This window comes from Dendronephthya gigantea, unplaced genomic scaffold (assembly GCF_004324835.1).
Source record: "Dendronephthya gigantea isolate DGI-Jeju-01 unplaced genomic scaffold, DenGig_1.0 000051F, whole genome shotgun sequence".
Classification (NCBI taxonomy): Eukaryota; Metazoa; Cnidaria; class Anthozoa; order Malacalcyonacea; family Nephtheidae; genus Dendronephthya; species Dendronephthya gigantea.
This window is the reverse complement of record NW_021163061.1, coordinates 85,556-104,479: the sequence shown is the minus strand read 5'-3', so window position 1 is coordinate 104,479 and position 18,924 is coordinate 85,556. Positions and strand designations below refer to the sequence as shown.

Genomic DNA, 18,924 nt, shown 5'->3' with positions numbered 1-18,924 from the left:
ATCCGGCGGATAAGAGCAATATGTTGGAAACTGTTTTATATTTAAGTGTGATGCAAAAAGATCGATCTAAGTGTGAAAATTCAAGGTACTGAGCGCATTATGTAATGACAATGGTTTGGTTTCCATTCGCTATCTGGATTATGAAAATGACGAGATTCTTTGCGTGTTAACACATTCTGCGAACCAGGAATGTGAGCAGCAGTAAGCCAAATGTTGTATTTTATACAAACAAGATTCCCTGATTTCGCAGCTCATAGAGCGGCAAATACGGCTATGACAAGAACCCATGTTATTTATTACAGCTACTGCTGTGGTGTTATCTATCATGAGTTTCACATGCTTACACCACTTAAGAGTGGTGCAGAGCAGTTTAAGGGCAAAAAATGCAGCAAAAAGTTCAATGTAGTTTATGTGATGGGTGCATTCATCTGGCAACCATCTTCCCCCTGAAGATGTATCATCTAGTACAGCTCCCCATCTTTCTAGGGATGCATCAGAGCATATAGTTATATCAATAGGAGGAATGAAAAAAAATCTAAAACTCTCTTCAAGATGGGTGACCCACAATCGTAACTCTATCAAGCCATCCTCAGAGACAGTCATAGGGGAATCAAAATTACCCTTAGCTCTTTTAGGAGCATCTTTTAATATCCATTTCAAGGTACCTATAATGAAGAGCCCCATACTGAACCCCAGGTAAGGAGGTGACTAGGTAACCAATAATCTTGGCTACCTGCTGGATAGGAATGTCTGCTGGATGTTACATTATGTAATAAGGTTGATATTATTAATAACGGGGTTAATATATAAAAAGTTGTTACAAGGGTTGTGATTGATAAGTGGGTGTGAAAGACAGACACTTGAAATGAAGAGGTTGTAATTTGTTGGAGTGAGTTTAGGGAATAAATATATAAATATACGTATATGTTACAAAAAGAATAAACTTGAAACACTGGACATTCAATAACATCAAACAAAATTTTTTTAATTTTTTCCTCTTTTCTCATTTGTAACTTGGATAGTGATTGTTATCAAGTTAATGATAAATCCTAGGATAATTGCCTCTTGAGAAGGGGAAGGAGTGGACTTATCAGGATGGATAACTAGATCTATATAGGCAGTCAAACGTTTCCACTGTGTCAAGAGCATTTGTAGCACACTTAGCATATGTATCACCCTGCAGATAGAAGCCATCAATATACCCACTAATAATATGATTCATAGCTCTAAGCTTAGCCAGGGGTGGTTTCATAAGTTTATTATGTTAAGAACCTGATCATTTATTACAAGAGCAAAGAAAGTTTTTACTATATTATATCATATGAAATAGGATTCATATCCTTTAATTAAAATGTCATTAAAAGCTTATTGTCCATGTTGGCAAATGTCAAAAACATTATTTAAATTATTTAATATAAGTTACACTTGTCTGTCTTACAACAGAAACAGGAACACTTTAATGGGACGTAATTCAGCAAATTCTCGCAAATTATATAAACCATGCTGCATCTATTGTTTGCTTTAGTTAACTCAAAGTTGCACTATTTCAGACAAGTATTTTCTGTGTTCATTAAAGGTAAATGATGCTTCTGTTTTTTACAACAACAACAGGACCCTTGGGATGGGATACCAATTTGAAAGTGAAGGAATATTTATCCTTACAACAGAAGGTAAGAGTCTCCAGCTCCCCGCCCGCTTCAGGATAGCGCAGAATGAAACAGGAAACTTTGTTCCAAACCAAGGTTAAAACCAATATTTTACAAATTCGTAGGAAATGCGACGCTGCAATACCTTATGATCTTCTGGGACTTTTATTGTTGTTCTTCAGATTTCCTTCCTTGGTGTATATTTGAACCGCCGTACCATCGTCTGTTGGTATCATGATTTCATTCTGCTGGGAAATACTCAATGAAAATGCCTCACTCGAGTCACGTTTAAACTTGTATTTCAATTGACACGTCTTGTCACAAACATACACATGAGGGTCTTTGCCTTGGATGATGATAATATCATCGTCTTTGAATATTGCGATGTTAACTAGAGAAAAATCTTTGCCCTCGAGAAAATCCAATGTATGATTTGCTTTTACATTGTATTCTCGTCCAATATGGTCAACATGAATCCTTCACCTGAAAGTTTTCTCATTCTCACAACGTAAACATTGTTATTCATATCAACAGCAAGCACCTTAAAAATATAACCTGCAAATTCTTGTATTTTAACCCGTTTGATTTTTCCTGTCTCATTGATAATCATGATGTCATGAGACCAAGTACCACGGGCAGTAAGAACATCCCCCTGACTGTTCACAGCAGAGCAGTAGGGTATTTTTTCATCAAGGAACTGTTCGTAGGGAGGATGAGGCAATTCCTTTCCCATAGACTTTCTTGTTGAAATTTCCTTCCAATTTCTTATTGGGTGAAAACTACGATCAGGAAGTTCAATCGTTGGTATGCAGGCGGACACTTCTAATGAATACTTGCTGCTGAATTTCCCAACATATTGAAACAACACATAGTTGATTAACATAACCGACTTGACGTTCTCCACTCGTTGGGTTTTATTCAACAACGATTTGACTCCACCGTTCAAATACACCGAGAATATCTCTTGAATGCCTGGTAAGCTATGAAGGGTATCCAAAAACGTCAAACACCCAGTGATTGCGGTCTCAGGACTATCGACATGTTCCAGTATTTCTGAAACTATTCGTAGCTTCGCAGCAAAAATTCGATCTTCGATACTAAATGCCTCATTGCAGAAAGCAGTGGTTGCTGTCTTGCGCGCTTCCTCGAATCTTTTTCTCGCAGTTTCAAACTCTCTGTCCGAGTTGATTTTAAGCTTTTCCATGGCGCGAGGAAGCTCTATTGCTTGGTTTAAGATACCAGACTGAATAACGCTCGAAGGTTCACCTGGTTCGTCCTGAGTTTCGCTCGCTTTCTGCTCGGGATTTGATTTATCAAGAGAAACACGGAGTAACTCTACTCCTTCTCTTAAAAAATTATAACTGGCGAGTAAAGTTGATCGGGAAAGGCCATCGATTTTAGACTTGATATCATTTAACTCTCGTACGACAATCTTACGAATTTCCGCATCGGTTACATCGCCGTCTTTGAATTTGTCTGCCGTCGAGTCTCTGACCTTATTCCATAATAAACCAACTGTTGAACTGAGAATACTTGTCACAATTGAAGACATACCCAGTTTCTTTACTGAAGCGAAAAATTATGGCTAAACTTTGACTAAACACTGGTGAATATGCTCAAACACATTCAATCATATGATTCCTAACGATGTTTTTATCTACGTTCTTCCGGGAACTTCATCACATGAGAAACAGGCGAGATATGAAGGTTGTTCAAGTTTACAGTATAGAATTACCTTGCTTACATCGTCTACAATATATCAGGGAGCGATCTCGTATATAAATATCCCAGCTGTATTTCACTTTAGTCTTATGTCACTGCACGAGCCAAGTTTTATAGGAAAAGTTATAGACACGAGCGAGATGAAATCATTGCGTGTTCGTAGTTGAACAAAACACAGTTTCAACAGAACTAAGTTAGGGCTATAGGTATTTACAAAAGTACATAAATTAAGCATATAAAAGTTAATAATATATAGATACTTGACCTTACCGAATTCCTAAATTAGTCATCACACCAACAACAGTATTTGTGAAAAAATCTTGCAAGAAATTCGGACTAACAAACCGAAATCGCTTCTCTCGCCAGCACGCGTTTTTTCTCTCCGAAATTTCTTTGTTTAACCTCACGTAGGCCAACTTAAACTCTTAAAATGCACATGAGAGGGCAGAAAGTATGATCGGTTATATGCACCTTAACGCTGTACGATAGTCTTTATTTATCGCTGAACTGTCAAACAAAACTAAAGATTGAAGAAATACGATACAAATCACTGCAATTATTTCTAAAATCAAACCTGGGCGATAAATCAAGAAAGGAAAAGCATAAATATATGTGCTAGGAGATTTTGTTGCGGATGTCCGTGAATGAATAATAGCGGAATATGATCTAGCAGTTTAAATGTAATTTAGATTTAATGAGAAAGACTGATAGAAATAGGTTTCATTCACGGTAACTAAAGCACAATTGAAGTTTAACAGGAAAGTTTGCGCAACAAGCTGATAACCCGCACCTGCCCGACTCCTTCCCGTCCGCCTGCAACTCGCATAACAATAAGATTTGTCAAAGGTTATTACCACGCAATTGCAAGACGTTTGCTTCTTGGGAAAAAATGAATTATTTATATCGAATACTGTATAATTAAGGTAAACGACGATGATTATGTGCTTGGTGGATAACAATAGACGATTGTGGATGCCGATGGACAATGATGGACAACGATATAGATAGATGGGGTAAGGATACCCCGTGTTATTGCACGGTGGTGATGATGAGAAATGGTGATGATGAATCACTCCTATTTCTTACCAGTTCCAGTTGTGTTGTCTTGATTGCTTCCAGTGTTACGGATTTGCGTTGGTCGTCGTTGACGGAGGAAACTGTGGAACCTGTAAATATTGAAGTCAGTGTGACCAGATCTGGTACATTTTCATGGATAACGATGGATCGTTACGTATAATTGAAGATAATGATCTTGTGCATCGATGGATAACAACTGGCAATCATGGACAATGATGGAAGCGATGTAGAGTAATGAGGTAATGACTATTCATAATAATGATGGTGGTCATGAAATCACTCTTATTTCATACCTGAGTCTGTAGTGTGGTCTCGACTGGGTCCAGTGTTCCTGGATTGTCTCAATCTTCTCTTTGTTTGTCAATAGCAGCGCTGGTTTTATCACGGACCCAATGACAATATTTACCACGCGTAAAATCACAGTTATCTACAAGGAATGAAAGAGTTGTACATCATCAGTTGAGTTAGCTCTCACCAGAATAATTGCTTATCAAAACCTTGCGAGTAAACTCGTGTTATACCAGAACATGAATAAAATAATTACAATACAACATTCTCTCTTTAAAATGAAAATCCAGCATGTCGAAAGACAGGCATCAGATGTAATGTAACAAAATTTAAGTGTGTGTAGTTTGTGAAGTTTTTCTTTGCAGAGAGTTTCGACTGCCTCTTGAGGTTGTTAACTCAGCCAAGAGTTTGAACTCGGCTCAAATGAACGAACGAATGAATGAATAAACGAATGCAGTAATCGGATACGCTCGAGTCATTTGTTAAAGTAGTCCATGCATACCATCAGATATTTGTTTGCTTCTTCTGATTTCGGTTGATGTCTACACAGATTCTTTCGATTGGTGCTCCAACTAAATAGGTCTTAATGGGAGCCTTTCTAAATTAGTAAGCCTCCTTATTCATTTGTTCAAAAACTGTCTTTCCAGAATCACATATTCGTGCAACTAGATTGTCGCGGTTTATCAATTGAGTTTCTCTCTCTCTTTCTTTTGCACCAACGTCACTACTTTGTTGTCCGCTATCGTTGTTTATGAGCAAGCTTTCGCGTGTTTCTTTCGCGTGTTTATTAGCTGGATCCTGACCCCTTGCCCACCCAGCTACCCTCCGTTTCCCTGAATTCGCGTATTCCGCTCTGTTGACGCACTTCTGCGATCATTCCGCAATTCTTGGCGACGATTTTCGAGATTTCCTTCAAGTGGTCGATTTCTCTGTTCCCAGTTTTTCTCTTCGTTTTCATTAATGGGTTGATTCATTCTTGATCGGTGGTAATCAGGGCATTCCTTCTGCAAGTGATTCCCACGACACGTTCAGCATTTTCGCAGAGGTGAAGTTGATCTGTTAAACCTTGTATTCATGTCTGGCTGTCTGCCCATTTTCCCGGTGAAATTTCTCATTTCTTTTGTTAATTCATTTAGTTGATCCATCATACTCTTCCACGGAGTGGTTTTGATTATCGAGTTTGGTTTCGGGGTTCTTCAATTCGGATCTCGCGCACATACCGCGACCGTCGTTTGCTGGCCAGTGCGAACGACTCTAACTCCAAGGCAATTTCCAAGGCTTGTCGCAGTGTAGTTTCAGAGTGGTCTGCTCTGAGCAATTCGTAAGCGAATCTCCTCGTCAAGCACCGCATCCACAAAATGATCCTCAGCCAAGGCTTCAATCATTTCTGACGTGCCATTAGGATATGCAAGTCGAAGCAATCTTTCAATGTCTCCCGCCAATTCTGCGAGGCTTTCGTCGCAACGTCGTAAACGATTTCGTAAAGTAGCTCGATTTAATTCAGACTGACACAAGGTCCCGTAACGGCGATCTAATGCTTGCAACAGAGTTTTGTAGTCACGTCTACTTGAATCTGACAGACAATTTAAGATGTTTACTGCTTGCCCCTGCAAACTGGTTGAAAGAAAAGCAGCCTTTTCCCGATCGTCCAAGCCATTTATATTTCTGCGACAATTTCAAATTGTGTTCTATATGCATCCCAGGACGTTTTGCCATCATAATTAAATGTTGTTGGTCTCTGCGTTGGTTTATGTACTTCATGTAATATTGATGTATCGCTCTTTGAACTGTACTCGCCCGATTTTCTTCTACCGAGTTGTAAAATGAGCTCGGTTTTTTCTTTTGCGTCGCGAGTTTACAAGTTTTTGATTATTTGATAACTTTGGTATTTCTCCAAAAGTGTTGTCAACCGGTTTTACTCGCACGCGCCCGATTACTTGAGGTGTTGAGGCACTTTGTATGCAAGAAAGTTTATCATCAATGTCTTTGCTAATCTTTTGGATAAATTCCGGTTTAATTTCTTGTTTCATATCCTCGATCCTCGACGCCAGAAGATTTGAGTACATATCTAAAGCTTTTTCGTCTTTAACTTTCCCTTCTTCGATGATCTCTCGTCTCTTTTTGTCAAATCTACAGTAAATATCCGCTTCAAAATCACTTAACCAACGAATAATTGTTAAAACTTCATTCGCGAATTTCTCCTTTAATCCGTCTAATAATTCTGTTTGTGTTCGCTGCCAATCTCTTATCCCCTCAATGAACTGCTGTTGCATTACTTGCTGCGTCTTAATAATTCCCTTCTGCTCGGTTAACAAAACACATATTTCTCTCGCCTTCATTCCCGTGTTTCAATAACAATACCGAGTTGTTGTTTTCGTTCGTCCACAACTTGTTCTGACTGATTCTCAATCTGGCCTTCCGCCGCTTCTTGCGATCAAAAACAACACTAGAACCTACACTGCATGTAATCGATGTCAATATACAGGGTGTCTCAAAAAAAACACGACTACTTAAATATGCAAGAATATTAATATTGTTCGGGTTTGCACCATAGTTCAGCTAAAATGACTGTTAGCATTTTAAATGAAGGATTAAGAGCCATTTTCAATTCCTAGAGGTGCTTATCTATTGCGCTTTAGAGCTGTATTAATGTTCTTGCATATTTAAGTGTTGCGTTTTTTTTGAGACACCCTGTACACTTATTCTAATTTGCATGCTCATTAATCACACTTCATTACTTAATTGTGCTAATGCACTACAATTATATATCCTAGGAACAATTAACGTTTTAAGAACCCATGTTATTTATTACAGCTACTGCTGTGGTGTTATCTATCATGAGTTTTACATGCTTACACCACTTAAGAGTGGTGCAGAACAGTTTAAGGGCAAAAAATGCAGCCAAAAGTTCAATGTAGTTTATGTGATGGGCGCATTCATCTGGCGACCATCTTCCCACTGAAGATGTATCACCTAGTACAGCTCCCCATCTTTCTAGGGGTACATCAGAGTATATAGTTATATCAATAGGAGGAATGAAAAGAAATCTAAAACTCTCTTCAAGATGGGCGACCCACCATTGTAACTCTATCAAGCCATCCTCAAAGACAGTCATAGAGGAATCAAAATTACCCTTAGCTCTTTTAGGAGCATCTTTTTTATGCATTTCAAGGTACCTATAATGAAGGGCCCCATACTGAACCCCAGGTAAGGAGGAGACTAGGTAACCAATAATCTTGGCTACCTGCTGGATAGGAATGTCTGCTGGATGTTACATTATGTAATAAGGTTGATATTATTAATGATAGGGTTAATATTTAATAAGTTGTTAGGAGGGTTGTGATTGATAAGTGGGTGTGAAGGACAGAGACGTGAAGTGAAAAGGTTGTAATTTGTTGGACTGAGTTTAGGGAATAAATATATAAATATACGTATATGTTACAAAGAGAATAAACTTGAAACACTGGACATTCAATAACATCAAACAAAATTTTTTTAATTTTTTCCTTTTTTTCTCATTTGTAACTTGGATAGTCATTGTTATCAAGGTAATGACAAATCCTAGGATAATTACCTCTTGAGAAGGGGAAGGAGTGGACTTATCAGGATGGATAACTAGATCTAGGCAGTCAAATGTTTCAACTGTGTCAAGAGCATTTGTAGCACACTTAGCATATGTATCACCCTGCAGATAGAAGCCATCAATATACCCACTAATAATATGATTCATACATAGCTCTAAGCTTAGCCAGGCATGGTTTCATAAGTTTATTATGTTAAGAACCTGATCATTTATTACAAGAACAAAGAAAGTTTTCACTATATTATATCATATCAAATAAGATTCATATCCTTTAATTAAAATGTCATTAAAAGCTTATTTATTGTCCATGTTGGCAAATGTCAAAAAACATTATTATTTCAATTATTTAAATATAAGTTACACTTGTCTCTCTTACAACAGAAACAGAAACACTTTAATGGGACGTAATTCAGCAAAGTCTCACAAATTATATAAACCATGCTGCATCTATTGTTTGCTTTAGTTAATTGAGAGTTGCACTATTTCAGACAAGTATTTACTGTGTTTTATGCAGGAAATGTTTGTTCATACTAAATCTCATTAAAGGTAAGTGATGCTTCTGTCTCTTACAACAACAACAGGACCCTTGGGATGGGATACCAGTTTGGAAACCCATGAATCGCTATCTTCACAACAGAAGGTATAAAGAGTCTTCAGCTCCCCGCCTGCTTCAGGGTAGCACAGAATGAAATAGGAATGCTTTGCCTTAACCCAGGTTAAAACCAATATTTTACAAATTTCGTAGTGAAATGCGACGCTGCATACCTCATGATCTTCTGGGACTTTTATTGTTGTCTTCAGATTTCCTTCCTTGGTGTATATTTGAACCGCCGTACGATCGTCTCTTGGTATCATGATTTCATTCTGCTGGGAAATACTCAATGAAAATGCCTTACTCGAATGACGTTTAAACTTGTATTTCAATTGACACGTCTTGTCACAAACATACACATGAGGGTCTTCGTGTTTGATGATGATAATATCATCGTCTTTGCATATTCGGATCTCAACTTTAGAAAAAGTTATGTCCTCGAGAAAATTCAATGTATGATTTGCATTTACATTGTAATTCTCGTCCAATATCGTCAACATGAATACTACATTGAAACGTCTTCTCACCACGTAAACATTGTTATTCATATCAACAGCAAGCGCCTTTAAATTGGCCGTTTTTATACTACAGACGATAATGTCGTCCGGACGTTAATATGGTCTCAGACGTTAATGTCTTCTAAGATAAAGACGGGATAGCTATGACAAGACGGAAAATTGATGGTGCCACAAACCGTGCAATAAATTTGAGAAAAGAGACTGGGTTCAATCCAGAGAAAAGGACCGGGTTTCGATCGGAAGCGACCTGGACACAAGTATTCTGGCGCAAAACAATTGTGCGAAAAGGAAATACTGACAACAAGGTAATATCTACAATAAAAACATTCTAAAATTTAAATAATGGCATGTACTTCACTTACTACGCAGCAGTTTATGAAGTCAATTATTAGAAGGCGACAGGAAAAGCAAAAAATGGAAGTGGAAATGTTTTTAAGAAACAAAAATCGAGCAACGAAGCGGGTTTTATTAGAAATTGACGATGAGCAAGAAATGTTGGGGGCGATTGGTTTTGTGTTCTGTGGTAGCAAGAAAGAAACCTAGAAAGTTACGAGATCAAGATGAAGCAAGAGATACTTCGTGGTGGGAACATGGATACAAAAATTGGAGTGATGCTGCGTTCAAAAAGCGCCTACGAATAAATAGAGATACATTTCATTTTTTGCTGGGAGATATAAGAAGCAAACTTGTAAGAACTCCCACTCGTTTCAAACCGCGTCCTATTCCCCCGCACACTAGGCTAGCAATTTGTCTATACAGGCTGGCGCATGGGTGTACCTTCAGTACCCTAGGAGACCTGTTTGGTGTAGCTGAATCAACTGCTTCAGTCATTTTTAATGAAGTATGCAAGATATTGGTTTCAACATTTTATGACAAATATGTTTATTTGCCACGAAACCAGTCAGAGTGGAAAGAAGAACTCCGAAATTTCCTCGAGAATTGGGAATTCCTATGTGTTGGGGCATGGGATGGTTTCCATGTTTACGTCAGCACAAAATTAAAAAATTACTTTAGCTTTCAAGAAGCGTTACTCAGTCTCTTCCATGGGATTTGTTGCTGCAGACAAGAGGTTTTATTGGGCAGCTGTTGGGGCACCTGGATCAACACATGACTCAAGGTTACTCCGGAGCTGCACCCTATTTCATGAAATTCAACAGGGACATGTCTTTCCCAAGGCTTCTCTAAGAACAAATGATTATGGAGATATACCCATCACAACAGTGGGTGATTCAGCTTTTCCACGTTACCCCTGGCTGATGAAGCCATATAATGAAAATACAAGAGATCCTATTAAACGCTATTTTAACAAAAGACTATGTTCAGCTCGGGTTGTTACAGAACATGCCTACGGAATGCTTAAGGGACGATGGAGAGTACTATATAAGAAGACTGAGTGTAGGTTGAGAAATATCAGGCACATAATTATGGCTTGCATAGCTCTTCATAACATTTGCATTCAACGAGATGACCCTTGTAGACCTCGGTGGAGGCTGGAGGTAAGCAAATTGGACCTTATCAGGAGCAAGGACACCAGGGATCAAAATACAAATGAGGCAGACCAGGTCAGAATGACCATTACTGATTGGCTTTGGGATATTCAACAGAAAAGGCAACTGATAGGGTAAAGGATATAACTGTCTGAAGACACCACACTGGGTGAGGGTAAAAAATTAAAACCTTGAATTAATTAGAAGACAGAAAGTTTGAAGCACAATGTAATAAGTTTGCAATCTATGTTTTTAGAAAGCTTTTAGAGAGAAGTAGTGAAGTAGGGCAGCAGTATTAAATCCTATGTTCAAACATTTGCTTGCCAATACTTAATATTTCTGCAGGTTTTTTTGGTATAATGAAATATGTTGGGTGACCAAATAGTAAATTGTCTAAATTAGCAGGGACCACAGTTTGTAGTATAAAATATTTTTTGCCAGAACCATAACATCATTGGTCATATAGTCAAATAGTACCTTTGAGCAAACCACCAACTTATTGATATGAACAGTACAGTATCTTAACAAATATATATTTCACAAATAAACTATAAATTATGATGACATATTGTTAGACTTTTCAGCAGTTTGCCGGTGTAAGATATAATTAGGGAGGGTAATTAGGCTTTAAATAAATTGTTTGGTATTAACAATGAAATAAGGTGTATGCCTATGGAACATTGCTTTTTATTGAGTTAAGCCAATAAAAGGCAATGTTGAAACTGTTCTTTAGAATACAAACTATAGTTTCTTTCAAAAGTTCTTGGTTTAGATTTTCCAAGCATAAATGTCAAAAAACCCCTTTTAAAACAAGAATAAAATACAGCAATCTGAATGGAAATGCTAGTCCAAGTCTTCATGTGATCAATAAAAAGGTTTTAAACCTTTTTAACCCTTTCTATTAAAACCATCCAAATTGGTATAGTGTGGCTGAGGAGAGGATGCTTCATTAAAGGTACTCAGTGGATATGCAACATCAGGTATGACCCAAGGTGAAGCATTTTGCTGTGGTTGCAAAGGGTGTTGGACAGGATGCTGTAGGCGAATCATCATCTCCATGAGTTGCATTTCATGCTGTCTGTTTAACTCTGCTTGTTTTTCTTGATACTGTAGAAAAGTTTCTTCTCTCTTTCGTTCAGCTTCTGCCCACATTTCCATGCGTTTTTCCTGTGATTTTTGGAGATTATCAAAGCTGGATGCCAGTTTAGCAATAGCATCCTTTGAGAAGTCACTTTACGTTTTTTGGGCTGCACAAATACACTGGACTTCACAGCCTCTTTCTTTGATACTTCTTTAGCATTGGAAGAACTGCAATTTCAGTAAACATTTTGTTGGAATACAGACCTCACCTATTTTTATGTCTTACAATTAGCATGTATTACTTTGCAATTAGCCATAATTTTTGTAAAGCATTATGATTTTAGTTAAATAATGCACTTGTCATTGGGAACCCCCCACCCCAGGAAAATATGGGGCATACCTAGGGAAAGGTTTAGCGTAAGGTGGCGAAGGGGAAGGTAAAGGAGATTTGCAATTGTAAGTATATACGAAAGTTGAATAAAGTTTTCGTTATTAATATATAATTTAGTAATGGTCATTCAAGCATCTCCAAGTATATCAAAATATATAAATATTTAAAATCTATTCATGAATGAATCTCAGAGCTAAGACAACATTTAAAAAAGCTATAAACACACACACATTAAAATGTATAGGTGGGGCTTAGACTAAAAGTTTGTCCCCAAAATGTAGGGCTTTTTTTTTGAAATGATGAAAAACCTAATGCCCCACATTTCTCCGGGGTGTAGTCTCCTATGCAGTCTGATCGTGATTGTTAGGTGGAGAATCCCTCCCATTGGGGTGAGGAGGGTGGGGGTTCCCAATGACGAGTGCATAACAGAAAGAAATAGAGTGAGGTGTATTCATATTGCTGTAATTTTTCATTCACTCTACAATCCACCCTGTCTGTGCCTTGTGAGTTGTAACCCAGTAAGCTATTTCTATTCAGTAACCTATAAAGTTAGGGGGTCATATTTCAAAAAATATGCTTGTAATTATAAATCTAGTAAGTTACAAGACCCGTACAGTACCTGTTATTGCCTTCATCCTCATCTGCTGAGGAGCAGGTTTGATCCAGGTTTGTTGATTCTGTCCCATCAAAAGATGAGGTGTTTGACCCAATTGATAAAGGACTTGGCTGCAGATCTCTTGTTGAAAGTTGTATTTTGTTACTTTCGAATTCTTTCCCATCGTCACTTTTAGCATAATCACTATCTTCGCTTAGACTGGAGTTCAGATCATCTGCTTTTGTAGCAAGTTTTAATTTCGCGTTGGTTTCAGATAGTATAGGGTCTATGATGTGAAACCATTCCGGTTCGTCGAAAGATGCTTTCCCGCTTCCTGACTTTGCTCTATCAGTGTATTGTTTCCACTTGTCTTTCATCCATTTGTACTTTGCTCGTAGCTTGGGTATTGACGTATCGATCGTCTTTCGCTTTTCTTTTTTCCTGGACTTAGAGGGTTGCTCAGTTTCATTTTGTGTTGTTTCAGTAGTTGCCAACGTTTGTGTTCGAAGCTTTTCATCAAATTCTTTTTTTATACTTTCAAATACATGAATGTTGGCCGATTTTTTTAGTGCCAGAGACTCCAATGTAAGTGCAAAGTCATTTTCGTCGTCTGCAAGAACAAGTGCGAACAGTTTAAGCTCGAATGAATTCCACTTTGGACCACGAGTCTCTCTCTTTTTGGACGCCATGTTTTTTCTGCGCTCAGCCTCGATTTCATTCAGCTGATAATTTGCGTTTGGGTCGTCATTATAATGCCTTCACGTTTTTATATTGCAGACGATAATACCGTTAGACGTTAATTTCGTCTGTAAGTGCGTCTCATAGACGCTCTTAACTTAAGCCGACAATGTCGTGTGACGGTAATGTCGCCTGCCTTACTGACCGTATTTATACTGGACGTTAATATCGTCCGAAAACGTTAATGTCGTCTACGACGACATTATCGTCTGTAGTATAAAAACGGCCATTATAACCTGCAAATTCAGGTATTTCAACCCGTTTGGTTTTTCCTGTCTCATGGATAATAATCATGATGTGGTCACGAGACCCAGTATCAGGGACAGTAAGAACATCCCCCTGACTGTTCACAGCAGAGAAGAAGAGGTTTATTTTTTCATCAAGGAACTGTTCGTAGGAAGGATAAGGCAATTCCTCTCCCATAGACTTTCTTGTTGAAATTTCGTTCCAATTTCTTATTGGGTGAAAACTACGATCAGGAAGTTCAATCGTTGGCATGCATGCGAACACTTCAAACCAATACTTGCTGCTGAATTTCCAAACATATTGAAACAACACATAGTTGATTAACATAACCGACTTGACGTTCCCCACTCGTTGACTTTTATTCAACAACGATTTGACTCCACCGTTCAAATACACCGAGAATATCTCTTGAATGGCTGGTAAGCTATGAAGCTTCTTCAAAAACGACAAACACCCAGTGATTGCGGTCTCAGGACTATTGAGATGTTCCAGTATTTCTGAAACTATTCGTAGCTTCGCAGCAAAAATTCGATCTTCGATACTAAATGCCTCATTCCAGAAAGCAGTGGTTGCTGTCTCGCGCGCTTTCTCGAATCTTTTTCTCGCAGTTTCAAACTCTATGTCTGAGTTGATTTTAAGCTTTTCCATGGCACGAGGAAGCTCTATTGCTTGGTTTAAGATACCAGATTGAATAACGCTTGAAGGTTCACCTGGTTCGTCCTGAGTTTCGCTCGCTTTCTGCTCGGGATTTGATTTATCAAGAGAAACACTGAGTAACTCAACTCCTTCTTCTAGGAAATTATAACTGGCGAGTAAAGTCGATCTAGAAAGGCCATCGATTTTAGACTTGATATCATTTAACTCTCGTACGACAATCTTTCGAATTTCTGCATCGGTTACATCGCCGTCTTTGAATTTGTCTGCCGTCGAGTCTCGGACCTTATTCCATAATAAACCAAGTGTTGAACTGAGAATACTTGTCACAATTGAAGACATACCGAGTTTCCTTACTCCAACACAAGTAAATACAAGACAATATTTCAAAGCATATTCATTCTTGCGTTGAATTCCTCACAATCTTGTGGTATGTTCATCCTGTAATTTTACCATATGGAAATTTCCAGGCCGGAATCCCGCTAAGTTTCTTCACCTACAATATGTTAGTGCGGGCTTTTTGTACAAATATTCCTGTCACTTCATTCACAGAGTTTCCTAGGATCATCTTAACACAATATTCTTTTCCATGATATCGAACTGGGATCAGAGAAAAGTATATTTGAACGAGATCTACGTATCTTTGATAATGCTTGAAAAAATTCAAAGTGTTTTTATCGTATAAAGGACGTGGCGGGGATCCTGATGATTTGTGTCACTTTCTTTCATTGAGAAGTCTCCAGCCTAGTTCCCACGGTTTAAAATATTGCTCATTTTAATAGAGCTATCAATCAAATTTTAAAGCAAAGTAAATCAGGTGCAGACTGTTGCTGACACAAGGCTTGACGTTCCCACTTGAAAAGTGAAAATCAAATTTTCTATGATTATGAGTTGAACAATAATAATACATTTAAGAAAAATGATAGATTAAAGTTATTTCGAGCATGAATTCAACGCTTATTGTTTACTTGTTAGAGAATAAATTCATTCCAATGTGGGGGCGTTTGTCATGTCCACTGATCTGAAATAAGACTGGATAAGGCATCTATAGAAGGCAATGACAAAAAGGGAAATGCCTTGGGAACGACGTTGCTATAGAAGGCAAAAGTGAAGCCGGAAGTGATCGGCCGCCACCCGATTCAAAGGCCCTACTTTCGTATCATTTAATATAGATTTCTATTACAGAACCGGAGTTTTTTGCGTTTTTTTACCTTGTCCACGTTTCTGCCCAGGCCAATTTTACAATCACAAACATAGAAGCATACGAGAAGAAATTTGAGCAAAAAATTTGGAATATTTTGGCTTCATAACGCCGCGAAAACGGATTTTACAACTTCGCGTCTTGGACATCGTTTTATATCAACACCACTCAAAGCGAGCTCGTTTTGATATTTTGATACAAAATCAACTCAAAATATAGAATTTCTGTTCTTGGACAAATATTCTCAGAAAATCTGAAGAAACGAAGCGGCTTTATTGCGAACAGCAGTGTACCGAGAGGTTAGTTTTCAAAACACTGAGGATACTAGCTTCTACTATAATTATTATTGATGGTTAAAGAGAACAATTGAGTTCTTTCCTATGTTTCCACAGGCATCTAAGATGATATAACCTGGTTCCTTAAAAAATAGCCAAATTTACCAATGGCATTCATCTTGCTAAGCTCATCAACCTTGACTTGAAAAATATGTCAATTATAAGATTGCTATTGGTTTATCTGTGGAAAATACAATAGACATGTGATGAGAAAGGAACAATTTTTTGCATAAATCTACCTCAACATAGTTAGTGAGTTGTATTGTAGTTTTATGTGGTCTCCAAAGAATATACATGATATTCTATTAGCTGTGATTGCTCTTGGTTCTACTTTGGATGCACCAACTACAAAGTTATTGCAATTAAAATACCAGGGCAGCCTTGAATTCTTAAACCAACACAAAGTTTCATGTTTGACACAAGCAGAATATAATCACATTCACAACCTGGTCAAACATATTGCAAGATGTTGTTGTATTGGAAACATAGGAAAGAACTGAATTGTTCTCTCTAACCATCAATAATAATTATAGTAGAAGGCTAGAAGCTAGTATCCTCTGAGGATACTAGACAGTGTTTTGAAAACTAACCTCTCGGTACACTGCTGTTCGCAATAAAGCCGCTTCGTTTCTTCAGGTTTTCTGAGAATATTTGTCCAAGAGCAGAAATTCTATCTTTTGAGTTGATTTTGTACCAAAATATGAAAACGAGCTCGCTTTGAGTGGTGTTGATATAAAACGATGTCCAAGACGCGAAGTTGTAAAATCCGTTTTCGCGGCGTTATGAAGCCAAAATATTCCAAATTTTTTGCTCAAATTTCTTCTCGTATGCTTCTATGTTTGTGATTGTAAAATTGGCCCGGGCAGAAACGTGGACAAGGTAAAAAAACGCAAAAAACTCCGGTTCTGTAATAGAAATCTATATTAAATGATACGAAACTAACGAAAGTACTAAGTAGGCCTTTGAATCGGGTGGCGGCCGATCACTTCCGCCTTCACTTTTGCCTTCTATAGATGCCTTATCCAGTCTTATTTGAGTCTAGGTAATTGTCGAGAGTCGAGAGTCGAGAGTAAAATGTCGAGAGTCGAGAGTAAAAGGTCGAGAGTCGAGAGTAAAATGTCGAGAGTCGAGAGTAAAATGTCAAGAGTCGATTTCGCGCACAAAATGATGTTGTCTATTTATGTGTTAGGTTTACTTTTACTTATATTCATAGCACGTTACCTATGCCAAGAGACTATGGTGACACTGTTTTTTTATCAATTGACGCTTTATGTTTCAACTTCCGACCTGGATGCGTCAAGTGACAGAACTCGACGCACACCTTGCGCTTTTTGTCTCGTTTATCAAGCGCGATCGATTCTGTCTTTAAAAGTGTTGCAAAAATATAAAAGAATGTTGAAACGGTTATATTCCGATATTTTGAGCGGTAACTCGGGAAACTCGGGCGAGGAAAATAAATACCAAATGAGTCCGAAGACGTGGCTCTGGCGAAAGCCCTAGAAGCGAGCAACGTAACGTAAATGAAATATACTGCGACTTGTTCATCAAACAAACACGCCCTTTTCACACTAGTTTCTTTTATAGACTTTTACTTTTAGACTTTTACCTGCTGTGATTGACCTTTATCTGAAGGGTCAGATAAAGGAAGGCAAGATCTATATAACACTTACAAACATCGCTGTCTGTGGCGTATTCAATGCAGGCATTTTATTTCGTGGAGGTCTACATGCATGTGTGTCAGAAATGCTAAAACGCTCAGAAATATGAGTATATAATCTTTAACAGAATCGATCGCGCTTGATAAACGAGACAAAAAGCGCAAGGTGTGCGTCGAGTTCTGTCACTTGACGCATCCAGGTCGGAAGTTGAAACATAAAGCGTCAATTGATAAAAAAACAGTGTCACCATAGTCTCTTAGCATAGGTAACGTGCAGTGAATATAAGTAAAAGTAAACTTAATACATAAATAGAAACATCATTTTGTGCGCGAAATCGACTCTCGACATTTTACTCTCGACTCTCGACATTTTACTCTCGACTCTCGACCTTTTACTCTCGACTCTCGACTCTCGACACTTACCTAGACTCGTCTTATTTCAGATCAGTGGTCATGTCGAGAAAAGTGAGTGTACAGGGAACCCAAAAAAAACAATGAAAATGACTGGTAAAATGCATCAAGTTTTCTCTAACGAGACAGTCTAAACAATTCAAGGTGGAGAATACTAACGCTCTTTCCGCCTGTTTGGCGAAGTCTTTTTTTTAATTTCTCACTCAGCACGAACGTAAATAACTATTATGACATCTGACCTTAGCCAGATTGAAATGAATGAATAGTTCCAAAAGCTCTGGGTATAAGGACCCTTATTTAAAAACTCGTAACCTATATCGACACGATTACATCTATCAAAAGACGAAAATCTCAACAGAGATCTCCGCAACCATGATAATGAAGACGAGAATGATGATTAATGTTCAGGGGTGTTGATGTATAATTATGGATGGGTTGGTATGATTAAATATGATAATCTTGTGCATCAATGGATAACAATTGACAATCATGGAACAATGATGGAAGTGATGTAGAGTAATGAAGTAATGGTGGTCATGAGATCACTCTTATTTCATACCTGAGTCTGTAGTGTGGTCTCGACTGGGTCCAGTCTTCCTGGATTGTCTCAATCTTCTCTTTGTTTGTCAATAGCAGCGCTGGTTTTTATCACGGACCAAATGACAATATTTACCACGCGTAAAATCACAGTTATCTACAAGGA

General features: G+C 38.0%; 3 protein-coding genes across 16 annotated transcripts in view; 1 reads left to right on the top strand and 2 right to left on the bottom strand.

Annotated features, from left to right (window-relative positions):
* LOC114528740 (probable ATP-dependent RNA helicase DDX43) overlaps nucleotides 1-18,924 on the bottom strand; it is a 192,429-nt gene that overhangs the window by 127,716 nt on the left and 45,789 nt on the right. For 9 of the 14 annotated variants that reach the window (XM_028550434.1, XM_028550424.1, XM_028550440.1 and 6 more), the window contains exons 2-3: nucleotides 18,781-18,915; nucleotides 4,739-4,872 (exon numbers count right to left, since the gene is read on the bottom strand). The exons of 2 other annotated variants lie outside the window; for them this stretch is intronic. The gene's annotated coding sequence lies outside the window, so the exon portion shown is untranslated. The remainder of the gene's footprint in view (nucleotides 1-4,738; nucleotides 4,873-18,780; nucleotides 18,916-18,924) is intronic. 3 more of the 14 variants (XM_028550430.1, XM_028550426.1, XM_028550429.1) reach the window with 2 other exon arrangements.
* LOC114528694 (protein ALP1-like) lies at nucleotides 9,908-11,416 on the top strand. Its single transcript, XM_028550371.1, has 2 exons — nucleotides 9,908-10,397; nucleotides 10,441-11,416. Exons 1-2 carry the CDS (start codon nucleotides 9,908-9,910, stop codon nucleotides 11,049-11,051), a joined length of 1,101 nt encoding a protein of 366 aa, XP_028406172.1. The 3' UTR covers nucleotides 11,052-11,416.
* On the bottom strand, nucleotides 11,996-13,946 carry LOC114528693. The gene is made up of 2 exons (XM_028550369.1): nucleotides 13,004-13,946; nucleotides 11,996-12,221 (listed from the first exon to the last, which is right to left on the bottom strand). The coding sequence occupies exons 1-2, from the start codon at nucleotides 13,666-13,668 to the stop codon at nucleotides 11,996-11,998; spliced, it is 891 nt and encodes a 296-aa protein (XP_028406170.1). The 5' UTR covers nucleotides 13,669-13,946.